The sequence below is a fragment of the Silurus aristotelis genome, assembly GCF_946808225.1.
Source record: "Silurus aristotelis genome assembly, chromosome: 29".
In the NCBI taxonomy this organism is placed as follows: Eukaryota; Metazoa; Chordata; class Actinopteri; order Siluriformes; family Siluridae; genus Silurus; species Silurus aristotelis.
The window spans coordinates 8,672,507-8,689,171 of record NC_139602.1 but is presented as its reverse complement, the minus strand read 5'-3'; the positions used below and the strand labels follow the sequence as shown (position 1 = coordinate 8,689,171).

Below are 16,665 nucleotides of genomic sequence, written 5' to 3'. Positions count from 1 at the left end.
GAGAACACGGTTTTGACACACAGGGTTTGAAAATAGATTGAGACTGATAACAAAATGCACATGGTACATGTAGTAACTGTAATTTCTGGCACAAATTTCTTTTTCTTTAGTGCACAGGTTTAGCTAGACTACATCTAGAGCATGATGTCATGCCAATGCACCAACTGACTAGCAGCCCTGATGTAATGCTAACAGTGAAATTGCCCAAATTACTCATTAACTCTTTTGTTTATCTCATATAATAGAAAATATCATATAGTAAGGACTTTTGTTATTTAGCATTTATGAAAGAAAGTTTTCCAGTCATCAAGAAGAGCTTTCTACACTTCCACTTCTTTGTGGTGTGTTTTTTGGACTTTTGGATTTAAAGAGCAAGACACAATTATTTCTGCATTGTGGTATACAATCCAATATGTACCAAAAATCCCAACCAGAAATAATTCCCCAAACACCACCATATTGTATAATAGATCCTTTCTGTACACTTAGTAGTTAATTTGGCATCAGCAGACTCTTTAGTCATAGAGCTTCTGTGTTCCTGTAGTTTGGAGAAAACACACCGCAATCTGTTAGTGTGTTTATTTCCTTCTCTATTCCATGTGTGCAGATGAGGACGAGGAGCCCGAACACGTCCGTGTGCCACTCTCACCTCTGGAGCGATTTTTCTCGGATGATGACTCGATCAAGCAGAAGAAGAAGAAACCCAGCAAGCAGAAGGAGGGCAAGATGCCCAAAGTGAAAAAGAAGATGAAGGAGGTAAACTAATTAATTTGTTGATAATTTAAAGGATGCAGTAGATATAAAAAAAAAATTCTACACACCCTTATGAAATTGCAGGTTTTTTTAATAACAATATAAATGTCCAAAAAACAACATTCCAAAGAAAAAAAATACTACTTAATAATTGGTAATATTATAAATGAAAGAAAAAAAAACACCCTGATTGCATAAGTCTGAAAAATTCTCTCAACTCTATGAGATCAAGTCTTCAGTCCCTACTCTCTAGCTTCACACATCTAGACTTTTTATTCCACTCTTTTTTACAAAAATAAAGTTCCTTTAAATTGCGTGAGGATTTCCAGTGTACACCGTTATTTAGGTCCTTCCGAAGGTTTTTGAAGGATTGAGGTCTGGGTTCTCGCTGGGCCTTTCCAGGACCTTGATTATCCTTGAATGTTACCAAATATTACTTATTTTTTTCTTCTGGATTTTTGTTTGTTGGAAGATCAAATTAAAGATGTAACACGTCTGGCATTTTAGCTGTAAAAGACTTTTCTGTCTTAATATTTTTAAAACCTGCATAAAAAACCAGCTTGATAATAGCAATCAACTTTTGGATTTCTATCCATTAGAAAAAAATACTTTATTCACCTGACATAAGTGTTATTTTATTTTATTTTCCTTTTTACCTCTGATCATTTGATTGTCTAGAAAAATGTGCATATATATATATATATATATATATATATATATATATATATGTGTGTGTGTGTGTGTGTGTGTGTGTGTGTGTGTGTGTGTGTATATATGGGATCATGGAGGGATTCTTCTATTATTTTATTCTTCCTTTAATTCCCCCCAAACAGAAGTATATATATTTTATGCCAATTTTTTGCAAATCATACAAATCAAAACCCATTTGTTGCCTGATATCATTTTGCGAAGGGAATGAAATCTAAGTCACACCAAATATAATTTTAATATTTTGATGTTTGCACTCCTGCTGTTTTCTGTACTCTGTTCGCTTAGATTTAGAAGATTTGGCCCCCCTTTGAAACAGGAGCATAAATGGTGACTACAACTAATAAATCCGTCTTTGTTCAATTCCTAACCAACTGGCCGAGGCGGCCATGTTTTAATCTGAAAGATCTACTTATTTAACAGAATTTGTCATATCATCAGAGTTTCTGTGAGACCATGGCCGACCACATTTGGTGGGTTATTTTTTTTTTTGTATCCTTGTACACGTTTTTTGTTTTTCCCTTTTTTCACAAACACATACAGATGGTGTTTACAACCGAAAAGATTTTGGTAGTGGTTTGATCCGAACATGACGCATGATTCTAATTGTAGCCTCAATAAGGCTTGGGGAAAATTCAGAACTGAATTTGAGTTTCTCTCCCAGGAACAACACATTCAGCCCAATCTAGCAAACAGCCAGTTATGGATGTGGCATCTAATTATTGATTTTGAACCCTTAAATATAATGAAAAAATTATATTAAATAACAAAAACGTGTGAATCTGAAATATTTGGTTAAAAGAAAATCTCTTATTTTGCCTTGCTCAGCGTCTATTATATCCCAATGACAGGCTTAGGAGTGACAAAAAAGATGTAGGATGTCTGCAGAATCATATGATCAAATTATTAAGTGCAATACGATTACAAAAACGGCGGTTCTATAAGAACGCGGTTTAAGTTAAAAGTATAATTATTGATACAGTTTTTTAACATGTTCTCAAAAGTCTGAGACTCGCCATAATGCATGTTTCATTTCTCTTCTTTCAGAGTGAGAAATCTAAACCGTTAAACATTTATTTTATCCAATTTTGTGACATTTCATTACATTAAGGTGCCAATACTTTTGAAGGTTTTCATTTTTCTCTTCTTTCTTCCCCTGCAGTTTCTCCTTCTTATTCTTCATTGCATTTTTACTTGTCCTCTTTTTTCTCATTATTTTTTTAACCCTAATTCTCTCTTTCTTCTCACTCTGCCTCTTTAGTATTCTCTTTATCTCGATACTCTTTCTCGCTCTATTCATTAATCCCGTCCCTCCCTTTCTTTCACCCCCCCATCTCAATTTTAATTTCAATTCTTTATTTATCCCCTTTATTAGCATAACAAAAAGACTTTGCATTATAAAAAAACGAATAATAAATCAGGGAGTTCATATTTCATCCTCTCTCCTTTTCCATCACTCTTGTTTTTGCCATTTCTATTATTTATTTATTTTTTTTTTACTTTATCATTTCTCATTTTCATTCACCCCCCCCATCTCTCTCTCTCTCTCTCTCTCTCTCTCTCTCTCTCTCTCTCTCTCTCTCTCTCTCTCTCTCTCTCTCTCTCAATTTCTTGGCGGGTGTGTAAATGAGATTTGTCTAGACTGCCCCTCAGAGCGCAGCCGCTGCATCCTCTGCGAAACGAGCTCGTTATGCAAACGCGCCTGATCGAGTGGCGCACTCTCATTGGCTGCCGCAGTAGCGGAGGAGAGAGAGACAGAGTTACTATGGCAACTATGGCGGATGGTCCTACAGCTCTGCGGCAGCGCAGCCTTTTCTCTGTTTTCTGCCACTGAAAATGTGCATCTGAAAGCCAGCGAATGTGCAACAGGCTGCGTTTCCAAAGCTGACACACACACACACACACACACACACACACACACACACACACACACACACACACACACACACACACACAAACCACATGGTTATGCACCTTCTGTGCTTTTTCACCAAGTAGTGTTTGTACTGCTTTTGCTTATCAGCAGCATTTTTATCATATTAATTTTTTTCCATTATATTTGTTTTTCCATGAGAAAATATATGTGATCTATTAAAGAATGATTGCAATATATATATTTATTTATTTATTTATTTATTTATTTATTTATTTATTATGGTAAAAAAAAAATAATAATAAATCCTGCATGATATGTGTAGCTTTGTCATACAACACAAGCACCATTTGGACAGAATACGATTTTCAGATATAGTTTATGTCCTGAATATCTGACATTTATGGTCATTTCGATTGATTTGGAACTAATAATTGTTCTCTGAATGATTAGAAGCAATTAGAAGCTTCTGGTTTTGTGAACTGATCACAAAACCAGTGATTCATGCAACTACTTGCTGGTGTGAAACATCTTTTCCTACATAGTTTACCAGGAACATGATTTTTTACCCTCATGGCATTCTTCCTGACCATTATTTCGAACGTCTGACATGGCAGAAGCATGCAAAGCAGGAAATCATTCACATAAAGGTCAAGAGTATCAGTTAAATGCTCGCATCAGAACGGGAAAATATTTTAACCCAGTTGCTGGCAGTATTTTAAAAACTGCTGATCTTTGACATGGAATAGTGTGAAAAACAAAAAAAAAGCTGTGGTTCTGCAGCTCTAAAAGCCTTGTTGACTAAAGAGGTCTGGGGAGACTGGTGAGACTGGTTTGTGCTAGCGAAAAGGCTACAGTAAGTCAAATAAGCACTCTGTACCGCTGTCGTGAGCTGAAAAGTATCTCAGAATGGCGAGTGCATTCTGTGCCCTTGGTGGTGGACAGTAGTGAAGTAACTGTAATTTGTTACTGTACTTAAGTAGCTTTTTCACGTATCTGTACTTTACTAAAGTATTTCCATTTGGGGAATTTTACTTCATTACATTTCAATTTCACGTACATTTTATGAAATCAGATTGGCATCTAGTGGTATCTACTTAGCCCTAAGATACACCCCAGAGTCTATTCAACAGCAAGCAGGATATTTTGAGAGGAATAAATGATGGGAGAAACTCCTGACTGGAACTTTGCAGTATTTTTTTTAAGTAGTTAAAAAGAAGGTTTTGGGCTCATGATAATGAGTCGAACACTGATTGATAGCTATTAAAAAAATTGATCGAATTCTATTAATAGATCGGTGTGCTGAGAGTAACAGAGTCTTTTCACATAATCTGAGTTTGATTAAGTAAAGAGTCTTGTGACAAATGATAATAGGAACATTATAGACATAATAAATCAAAGTACTTTGGATACTTAAGTACATTTGAAGGCAAATACTTTTGTACTTGTCCTCAAATGAAAGTCTAAAGGGACACTTTAACTTTTACTGGAGACTTATTTTACCGAGCGGATCTCTACTTTTACCCAAGTCACGGTTTGTGTACTTCGTCCACCATTGTGTGCCTTCAACCTGAGATAAACCAGTTCGGTTCAAAGCGAGCTCTGTTTCTCAGGGTCACTCCAGCGAACACGAGGACGCGTCGGACAGGGAGGACCAGCGTTCCGGGAGCGAGAGCAGCAGCTACAGCATGCTGAAAAAGAAAAAGAAGAAGCCTAGAGAAAAGAAGGAGAAGAAGGGCAAATGGAACAAGAAGGAGGACGAAGATGATGACGACGACGACGATGGAAATATGAAGGTTAGATCATTGTTTTTGGAGGTATGATGATACATCAGATGAATGGTGAGTTTCTTTAGTTTGAGAAAATAGTTATATTTAATATAGTTCCACAAATACTGGATTTTCTTCCAAGAATGTTGAATATTAAAGAAGGAATACACTTTAGAAATGTGTTTATTTATGCTCTAAATTATGTCGAGGGTTGATAGAAATATAAACCAGCAATATGAATTACAGCAGGAAATAATGCTTATGCTTCTGTAATAGAAAATGAATTTTCACCTCCTAACCACTTGGAATTCTTGAATTTAAGTTTTTACAACCATCTCAGTAGACTAATTGTTTAGACAGTTTATTCAATATTCCACCAATTTCAACCAAATACATTCAGCATTATTTCTCATTTCATCTAAAATTCTTCATAAAATGTGAAGCTATAAACAGATTACGGATCGACCGACGAAGTGAAACGTCCCCAATTGGTGTTTCTGTGACAAGCGATTTCTTCCTTTTTTTTTTTTATCCTCCAGGAACCCAAATCTTCAAGTCAGCTGATGGAGGAGTGGGGTCTCGAAGACGTCCAGTACGCCTTTTCCGAGGATGATTACAAAACCATCACGAACTACAAGGCCTTCAGCCAGTTCCTCAGGTTCCCCTTTAATACATAGCATCTTTCAAATTTTGCAAATACTACAATTTCTCTTGAGTTCATGTTTTCTCAGGCTACGTCCCTATTAATCTGGATAGAGCTTCAATTTCTATTTTAAGACACTCTCCATATACAGTACAGTTTTCAACCCCTTTCCAAAAATTGTTTCTCCACACTGAAACACCTGAAATGCATACATTTCTATAGTGTGTTGTTTCCGCCAGACATTTATTTACTTTCTGTCTCTTTCAAAATTACATCCCATTTGCAAAAAATGCAATCTAAAGGTGGTACAACGTGTAAGCAAACTTTAACAACACTATCCAACTGGCTAGAAGGGAGAATTTCAGCACAACATTGTCCAAAAGTTTAAATTTCTCCATTCAGGAGACCATAAATAGTGTTTTAGGGTGGATGTAAAGACAAAGAGAAAAAATTATTCTGATAATCGTTGAAATACAGTAGCCTCAGTGAATTGCATTTACTATTTAACTGCTGATACATTTTTGCTTTCCAAATTGGGATGTTGATCATATTTTAATTACATTTTATTTTGTGTAACGCTTTTAACAATGGAAATCATCCCAAAGCAGCTTTACAGAGATAACTAAGTTATAAAAAATTTAGTTTGTATGTTTTTGTATGTATGCATGAATGTATTTGTATGTACGCCTATAAGTTTATCTCTAATGAGCAAGCTAGTGGTGACACTGGCAAGAACATACTCCCTGAGGTAAACTAGCCACTTACTGAAGCTAGCTAGCACAAGTAGTTTACACAAGGCATATTAGAAAATATAAGTAAAAAAAAAAAAGACATTTAATCAAAAATGTTGACATTTAATAATAAATTTAATAATACATTTTTTATTAAATGGCTTTTTTCAACTTATCGACACATCTGAGGTAAATGCTAATTAATTAGCATAACAACTGTTAACCATTATCTTCAAAAATCCTAGATAGTTGAAGATAATTTTTAACTGGTTTCATGCTAATTTAGGCATCTGGGTTATTTACCATTGAAATTTAGTTGCTGTAAAATAAAGTATGAAGTTTGTATGTGAACGTTTTCAGGGAGTCCGTTTTAAATATATAGCACTATTTCATTTAAATGAATAATCAAATATGTGATGTATTTTATGGATACATTTTTTTAAATACTTATCCCTTTATGACTATTTTCTCCCTAATGTATTTGCACTTGCTATGTAGGCCTCTCATCGCTAAGAAAAACCCCAAGATACCAATGTCCAAGATGATGACAGTGTTAGGAGCCAAATGGCGTGAGTTCAGCGCCAACAACCCGTTTAAAGGCAGTTCGGCGACGGCCGTAGCTGCTGCAGTGGCTGCCGCGGTGGAAACGGTCAATATCACGCCTTCGATCTCCATCAGCAGCGTCCAGCAGCTCTCTCCAACAGGGCAGGTCAAAAAAGCCAAAACCAAAGAGGGCAAGGGTGAGGATATACCTTTTATAACATGTGATGCCAAATATTATCTTAGTTCATTGCAATTTCTTTAGGAAGGTGCTGAGTATTTTAGAAAAATTCAAATCACAGGTTTATATTATATGCACATTTTAATATATTATTGTAGGACATGTGTTCCGTAGATGCATCTCATAACAGGAAAAAATTTTTTTGAAATGTTTTCTGTCCGGAAATGTTTATTCCAGTTTTTTCTGGAAGGAGTCTCCATTGTCAGAGATAAAGTTGTAACTGGTTATCTGATAGACGTTGACATTGTTTCTACCTAACATACATTTAATTTTTATTTGCTGTTATAATAACTTCCACTCTTCTGTGAAGTTTCCACTAGATTTTAGAGAGTGCTTATGGAGGTCTGAGGTGCTCTGAGTGTTCTGGTTCCTTCTTAAGGTGTTTAATAGGAATGAGGTTGGAGCTCTAAAGCAGGCTTTCCAGGATCGTCCAGTCCATTCCATGTAAAGATAATGTTCATGGATCTGGATTTGTGCACAGGGGAACAGGTTTAAGGCTACTAGTTCAAGAATGGGAAATTTAATGCTACCTCATCCAAAGTCAGGCGTCCCAGAACTGTTGACCATATAGTAGATTTAGTGGCATTATCAAATATTGTTGCTTTGAGAACTGATATTCCATTGTATTGTACGGAAGCCTGAGGTTTGCGCATATAGTGGATGCATTATTTAGTTGTTCATATGGATTTAGATGTGCTGCTGTATTGCATTTAAGCAATCTATAAAAAATTCCTTTTTTGACCGTGTGTCACAGGGCCGAGTGCGAGGAAGAAGAGCAAGCCGCCAAAGGACACGAAAAAAAAAGCAAAGGCCAAGAAGCCTAAATTGAAGGCAGGCCCAAGCAACAAGAGGAAAAAAGCCTCCTCAGTAAGGGTGGCCTTGGAGAGTCAGAACTAACCACGTAGATACTTATAATGTACATTTTCTACTCACGCAGTGGTATTTATGATGTTTCCTTCTTTTCCCCCCGACAGAGCGAAGACGATTTCTTAGATGATTTCTCCGACTTCGATGACATCAGCATTCACAGTGCCTCCATTCGCTCCGACGCCTCGGGGGTACCCAAGAAGAAACCGAGACGAGGACGCAAAAAGAGGAAAAGTAACAAGATCATTTTCTACACATGTTTCTTTTATTTATAGCTTTACGGTCTCAAGGTGTGCGTGCAAAAAGACATCAAAGAAAGGTCGATTGAAAATGACGAGTATGTGAATTACTTCAAATTCACTGATTTGTTACTTTGACTTTCATTTTTTTCTTTTCTCTTCGAACATGTATGTGTACATTTTTTCTGATTGCATGGCTGTGCTCTTGGTTTTACCCCTGGGTGAAGGAGAAGACGGAGACGGCTATGAGACGGACCACCAGGATTATTGCGAGGTGTGTCAGCAGGGCGGTGAAATCATCCTGTGTGACACTTGCCCTCGAGCCTATCACCTTGTGTGTCTGGAGCCCGAGCTGGAGAAGGCCCCCGAGGGCAGATGGAGCTGCCCTCACTGCGTGAGTCGATTTTTTCTTTAAATTCACATTTATTTATTTATTTACGAATAATTCTTGCACTGGAGCACAGCTGTACAAATTTTGTATTCAAATTACTGTGTGATTTTATCCCTAAAAATTGGGACTTTTAAGTACTGTGTAGAAGCCCACATAATTTTTATGTTACTCGTCATTACGTTGCCACGTTTAGCAGCATTTTGGCCATTCTTAACTCCGCCTACTTTTCTGCTCTATGCTTGCTTCATGTTTTACATTCACAGGTTTTGTAGATTCCACATATACAACTTTTTAACCATGTGAAATTGTTTATATACTGTCTGGTCAAAAGTATCGGGGCACTTGACTTTTTCATTCATTTTTTTACTTGAAATAGAGGATCAAAATCTGTTTCAACATGAAATTTCTCCAGTGCACAAAAAATACAGTGAAGATATCGTTTACTTCGATTGAAGAGGGAGATCTTTAGTGCCCTCCTATGAGCACAAATCTCCAAAAGCACACTCCAAGATCTAGTGAAAGATCTTCCCAGAAGAGTGGAGGTTATTATATGGGCAAATAGGTACTAAATGTGTAATTTGATGTTCAGAAATTGGATCATGGGAACTTTGGTTTGGTTCATACCAATTTCGTGGTCAGGTGTTCATAAACTTTCGTTCATATAGTGTATATTGACGTTCCCTTCTATTTATGGAGGAAGTCGGCTAAAATTACTGAATCTTTCCTGGGTTTTAATTATTTTTTACAACTCTTTCAATTTCCCAGTTTCAAAATCCATTGTAACTATAAATAGATAAATAGTAATAGTAATATTAATAATTATATTTATTAATTTATTATATTAATAAATATTTAGCAAATTGGTAAAACATGGACACAGTCTGAGACTTTTTCCCTCTGACTACACACCCTGTTGTGTTTCATTCTTTTCTTTAATTTCGATCATCTTTGGTAAAAGATCCACATTTTATTGAAAAACACTCGGAAAAAAATCTCTCGTGTTATTGCGCTGTTATTGTTATTGCAACTCTGCTTGTCAGGAAAATGACACGTGCTATTTGTTTTACTTCACGTTTATTGCTTTACAAATCTCTTTTCAAGTGACTATTAGCTCAAGTGGAAGCGTGTCGGCATGACTTCCGTTGCATTTTGTACTTTGAATTGAATTAAATTAAACTGTATTTCCCCCCCGAGGGGGGCAAATGGAATAGAAACGTAAAAGACTCTCTCTGTAGCACGCCATATAATTAGTTTCAGATAACTGCACCGGCAGCAGTGATAGGAATAAGGAGAACTTGAGGCTGCATGGATTCCATGCAACTGGAAATAAATCAGGAAGACTTACTTCGCCTTGTCATTGCCTGTCGGTCTGCGTAAAAATGTTTAAGGTAACGGCCTGCGGCAGAAAGAGATCCAAGCGGTTGACAATAATGTCACTACCGGGACAATGTTGTTCTCTCAGGGTGACATCTGTAATAAAATATTCATCATGGTTTGTCTTATGTAAAAGTCCTGCCTTGATGCAGAACCAAAGGTCCAGGGGATTGAGCCGGATCTGATCCAATTATAAGTCTAATACTAACCCTAATTCTTACCCCCTAAACCTGAACTTCATATCACTGAACAGTATAAAGTCATACGTTAAATATATATATATCTCAAACCTGAACTCCATTGGACATTTATCTTGACCCTTTCTAGCTCCACCCATTAAAGAGGCTCATGAACTTTACGCTCTGCAGTGTGGGGAATTTGGCCATTGGAGCACGTTATTATATAAAGTAATTTAATATAACTTTATATAATACGTTTCTATTCCAAGTTTCCTAAAATAATTTTCCTATGATCGCCGTACCATTTTTATGCAGAACATGCAGTTTTTATTCGGTGATTGTTGCAAAACATTTCTAAAACCAGTTAGTTTCTGTTTGACGTATATAAACTGTTAGGATTATAAATTGTGACCTAAAAATCTAAGTCTTTGTTTGTGTCATTCTTTGCTACATTATAACCACTTCCGGTATTCAGGAGAAGGAGGGAATTCAGTGGGAAGCGAAGGACGACGATGAGGAGGAAGAAGAAGGAGCTGCAGGAGAGGAGGAGGATGACCACATGGAGTTCTGTCGAGTGTGCAAAGATGGTGGAGAGCTGCTGTGCTGTGATACGTGTCCTTCCTCCTACCACATCCACTGCCTGAACCCGCCTCTTCCCGAGATCCCTAATGGAGAGTGGCTGTGCCCACGGTGCATGGTGGGAAAACACACACCCGTATACCTATGTAGTTTTTATACTTGATTGTGATAAATTGTGTACACGTAACACATATTTTTGTGAGAATTTGCAAATGATGTCATAACCACTGAGCGACCACTTGATATGATGTGTTCTTTCCCCAGTGCCCTCCACTTAAAGGGAAAGTCCAGAAGATTCTGCACTGGATGTGGGGGGATCCACCTTTGCCCCCCGAGCCCCTCTCTACTCAGGATGGTAAAAAGGAGGACATTCCAGTCAAACCTCCACTAAAGGGGCATCCTGAGAGGCTGCTGTTTGTGAAATGGGCAGGTTTGTCTTACTGGCACTGTTCCTGGGTCAGCGAGCTACAGGTGATGAAAATATTTAATTATTTTGAACATTACATTATACCTTGTTTCACCCTCGGCGCTCACCCTCTCAGTGGGTTTTATGAGTGCATTTCAACTTTTCACTTCATATTATTTCTATTTAACAATGGAAATTGTCCCAAAGCAACTTTACAGACATAAAGAGTTTATAAAATATGAATTTATAAGTGTAGTGCATATAAAATAATCCCTAATGTATAAGTTTGTGTTTGTGGTAGTCTATTCAACTTAAAACATACTGTACTATTGTCACTTCCATTGAAAAAATGAATGACACTATGATGATTGACCACAATATACCGTATATACACCTTATGACCAGCCTTCGCTCCTTACGTGCATCAATGAGCCTCGGCCGCCACAATTTGGCCCTCGTCAAACTCGCTCAAATATTTACACTGTTTCTAACACGTCAACTTTGAGAACAAAATGTTCACTTGCTGCCTAATAAATATATCCAGCCACTAACTGGTAAAATAATGAAGAGATCATTTGTGTTATTCACTCAACAGTCATAATGTTATGCCTGATGGGTTAGATATAAAAGAAATTATCACTAAACATTTGTTTCACTGATGCGGCAAGTCTCAAATCAAGCACCCAAATCCGCCATGATGCACACATCCGGCAATTAAAACCGTCCGTGTGGAAACATAGCAAAAATTCCATTTGGCATCCTGATGATTTACGTAATTTAAAACACCATAATTGCCGTAAAACATTTACAAGAATTTTTTGTCTTTATGCTCTATGTTGAGTTTCACTAATAATAAACATACATTTGCAAAAGCCTAAATATTTGTTCATGGCCATGTTAATTAGAGTATTAAAAAAATGGAAAAGTATTCATTTAAGGTACATTTAGAACATTAAAATGTGCAATTATGGTGCGATTAAATATTTAATTCAATTGACAGCCCAAATAATATATATATATATATATATATATATATATATATATATATATATATATTACATTCATTAGCAATTGTCAGTAGAAATACTGTAATATACTAATTTATGTAGTATACTACTTATGATTTCTCAAAAGAGAAAAAAATCATTGGTCTTTGTGCAAATCTTTTATGTTTAGAGAATATTGTGCATTCTTTTTTGGGCTGTAAAATTTTTCAACTCTGAATTTTTTTTTTGTTTGATCAAATTTTGTGACAATTCATTCTATAACACAATATGAACTCTCAAAAATTATAAAAACACTTTTCTGACAAATTCTACATTTGATGTGATAAATCTGAATGAACCAAAAAATCTGTTGATTATGACTGTCATTTCTAATAGGTTTTTTTTTCTATATTACTTTTTCTAATATTATAATCCCTCTAAATTATATTGTTCGGTGAAAATAAACTATATAAGGTTTTTTTTTTCTTCTATTTTACCCGGTTACTTTGTTCTTGTCTGTAGTTGGAGCTCTATCACACAGTCATGTATAGGAATTACCAGCGGAAGAACGACATGGACGAACCTCCACCCTTCGACTACGGCTCCGGTGAAGAAGAGCTCAACAATGAGAAGAGGAAGAGCAAAGACCCTCAGTATGCCGCTATGGAAGAGCGTTTTTATCGCTACGGGATTAAGCCTGAATGGCTAATCATCCACCGGATTCTCAACCACAGGTTCGAAAAGGCTTTCATTAGCACCTATGGTCTGTTTTTATATATTTAAAACCATGATGTGTTTTAATGTGTATATATTGTGTACTACATCCAATATACAGTATTTGTGTTGTCTGCATGCATCGTGCAGTTTTGACAAAGATGGTGACGTTCACTACCTGATCAAATGGAGAGATTTGCCATACGACCAGTGCACCTGGGAGATCGACGACTTTGACGTCCCTGAATACGAGAGTTTTAAACATGCCTACTGGGACCACCGGTAAATTTGAAGAATTTTAGGATGTTATATATAATAAACCACACTTAAATTTAATACAAATCGTATAATTTTGGGACCGTTTGTTTAAAGGGAGCAAATGCTGGGTGAAGACCATCGTCCCCTAGTGGTGAGAAAAGGAAAGAGGCTGAAAGAGGAAGTGAAGAGGAGAGAACCTCCTCCTGAGACTCCAGTTGTGGATGTAAGTGCATTTCTTAAATTTACTATTGAAACTGTTAAATCAGTCCTACATTCAACCTTGATGTTCTGTTCCAGTTACAATGCCCCATTTTTCTTTTTTTTTTTTGGGAACAGTTCTAAAAATAAAGTTTTCATCCCACAATATTTTGTACTTGGACACATTTTTTTGAATGAAACAAAACAAATGTTTATATATATATATATATATATATATATATATATATACAGAAGTATTATGACAATATGTTACTCTTCACCAAATTTTTACCACAGAATTGGAGGCACCCAGTTGTATAGGATGTCCTTGGGTGCAGTAGCATCACATTTTCTCTTCACTTGAACTATAAGATGTAAGATCTGCTGTTATAGAGCTCTAAAATCAACCCTATCAAACACGTTTGGGATGAATTAGAGAACTAACTGCACCCCTGCTCACCTCACCTACATAAATGAATACAAACCTCAACAAGCAAAAGCTAGTAGAACATCTTCCCAGAACATTGGAGGGTATTATAACAGGTTAGGAGGTTATTTAGGTCATTTCATAATATAAAATGAGGACCAAAATAGGAACGGGATGTTTAGAACGCACATACCATATCTTGTAAATTATTTGTATTATTAAAATTGTATTGATAAATTGAGAGGATGGTGAGGTTTTTATAGACTGCTATAGCATAATTATTAACAGGACAAATCTCTTTATTTATTTATTTATTTATTTATTTTACAGAGAATATAGCTATGAATGGATTATGGAGAGTAAAATGTGTTGTTCATTCATAAATAAATAATTAATGTCAAACTGTTGTGTTACAAGCAGAATAAAATGCTTTAGAAATATAATTAGCTTGGAAGTGATAATAATTTATCTTCTAGATCGGTTGCATCACATGCAACTTTTTGCCACTATTTTTGGGATTTATATTACATTTTTGCAGAGTAATATTACTTTTAAACTTGGTTTCAAAGCTAAGAATAGTGAACAGTGTACAAGTGTTATTTTTAGACCATTTCCTGTGTGTGTGTGTGTGTGTGTGTGTGTGTGTGTGTGTGTGTGTGTTTACAGCCCACTGTTAAATTTGAGCAGCAGCCCTGGTACATCGATGCTACAGGAGGAACTCTGCACCCGTACCAGCTGGAGGGTCTCAACTGGCTGCGTTTCTCCTGGGCACAGGGAACCGATACGATCCTGGCTGATGAGATGGGACTGGGCAAGACAGTGCAGACAATTGTCTTCCTGTACTCGCTTTATAAAGAGGTACACTCTGATCAAGTCTCTCTTTTCTTGACTTCTTGCTTCTTTAATTATAACTTTCCTCCTTTAAGTAAGACTTCAGAGTCCCAAAGCCTGAAAAAACACGACCATTAACAAGTCTCCATGAAATCATAATGGAAGTTTTGTGGCGTTTAGTATAAATATGTTAGCCTTGGAGATTTTCTGAGAGATAGTTTGCGGCAAAAAACAACGGCAACATTTGCATTTAGATCTATGCATTCAAAATTCATAGAGTTTCTCTACCGCATTTACGAATCGGCATTTGTGATGATATCATTCTGCAGCTTCTCATTAGGTTTTTTTTTTGTCCAATCAAATGCTTTCTAGAATGTAATGTGTCTCAAGGTGAACTTTGGCAATCACCATTGTTACTTTATCGCCATTTGGCAGACGACCTTATACGAAGCGACTTACATTTAATCTTATTCATACAACTGAGCAGCTATGAGGTTAAGAGCCTTGCTCAGGGGCCCAGGAGTAGCAGCTTGGTGTGACTGGGATTTGAATTTACGACCTTCAGATAAGTCTAATGCCTTAACCACTAAGCTACCAACCTTCCTTGTTAGACTGTGAGGTGCGCTAAACTCTATTTAGAAAGTAAAAAAAATGGAAAGTACATAATCATATAATGGTGCATTGCTTGTACAGTGGAAGCTATACAATTAATTAATAGACGAATGTCATTATTATTAATCCCTTTCTTTTTCTCTCTTTTTTTTTCTGTTCAGGGTCACTCTAAAGGACCGTTCTTGGTCAGCGCTCCACTGTCCACCATCATTAACTGGGAGCGAGAATTTGAGATGTGGGCTCCGGATTTCTACGTGGTGACATACACGGGCGATAAAGACAGTCGGGCGGTGATACGCGAGAACGAGTTCACGTTCGAGGACAGCGCAGTCAAATCAGGACGCAAAGTTTTCCGCATGAAGGTAGAACATGCACAATAATCCATGAGACGCATAGCTGAGTGCAAAAGTTCGCACATGCTCAGTATTACAGATCACAGGGACTGTAATCAGTAGTGAGTTCAGGTATGTGGAAGAGGGCAGATGGCGCTTTTACTGTGTGTGTTATGCCGGTTTATAATTTTACTTCGTGCCATTGTTTTTGTTTTTTTCTTCTGATTTTCTGTTGCATGTCCCATGAGGGCAATTTTCCCGATTTTTTTCATTGCTCAACTCACAAACACTGTACTGTAGGAGACTTGAGATTGAGACCCCCAATAAGATTGTAATTGAACGTCTTGATTCCTTTAATTTCTAAGTAAATTCCTCAATGAGACACAGTCCAATAAATTAACTAGAGTTTATCAGCTCCCGCAAAGACAACTGTAAAATACAGGTACATTTTCTCCTCTGCTACTAGCCATTTTTAGACTATTACTATTTGTGCTGCTATTGTTTCTACTACTACCTTCTAGTACTACCATAACACAACTACTTTTACTATTACTTTTAGTACTGCTGTTGTTTCTACTATTACTACTACTATTATTATCAATTCTCTTACTACTACTACCACTACTACTACTACAATTTTACTACCTAGTACCTTTTGCTACTATTATTTTGAATGCTGCTGTTGATATTCTCCCTCCTATTATTAATATTATCATTAATATACTACTACAATAATTACTACTTTTTCTATCAATACTGCTGTTGTTAATCCTCTGCTAATCTACTATTAATCCTCCTTTTCCTCCTACAACTACCATTACTACTACTATTAATATCAGTGCTACTAATACTATTTATACTATATTCTATATACTATTATACTATTAGTACTGCTGTTGTTTTTACTACTTCTGCTAACACTATTACGTCTATTACTGCTAATATCAGTTCTATTACTATGAGTACTAGTGTTTCTTCTGCCACTATTCCTTCTCCTTCTATTCCTATTATTAC

The 16,665-nt window shown here is 36.4% G+C and overlaps 1 protein-coding gene across 1 annotated transcript in view; it reads left to right on the top strand.

Moving 5' to 3' along the window:
* Window positions 1-16,665, top strand: part of chd5 (chromodomain helicase DNA binding protein 5) — a 46,099-nt gene that overhangs the window by 8,971 nt on the left and 20,463 nt on the right. Inside the window, exons 2-15 of the mRNA XM_083535205.1 lie at window positions 608-756; window positions 4,948-5,130; window positions 5,643-5,761; window positions 6,976-7,217; window positions 8,013-8,125; window positions 8,233-8,359; window positions 8,592-8,758; window positions 10,784-11,005; window positions 11,152-11,358; window positions 12,802-13,013; window positions 13,144-13,275; window positions 13,366-13,474; window positions 14,543-14,734; window positions 15,481-15,681. Of these exons, the coding sequence (XP_083391331.1) occupies window positions 608-756; window positions 4,948-5,130; window positions 5,643-5,761; window positions 6,976-7,217; window positions 8,013-8,125; window positions 8,233-8,359; window positions 8,592-8,758; window positions 10,784-11,005; window positions 11,152-11,358; window positions 12,802-13,013; window positions 13,144-13,275; window positions 13,366-13,474; window positions 14,543-14,734; window positions 15,481-15,681 (2,375 nt within the window). The remainder of the gene's footprint in view (window positions 1-607; window positions 757-4,947; window positions 5,131-5,642; window positions 5,762-6,975; window positions 7,218-8,012; window positions 8,126-8,232; window positions 8,360-8,591; window positions 8,759-10,783; window positions 11,006-11,151; window positions 11,359-12,801; window positions 13,014-13,143; window positions 13,276-13,365; window positions 13,475-14,542; window positions 14,735-15,480; window positions 15,682-16,665) is intronic.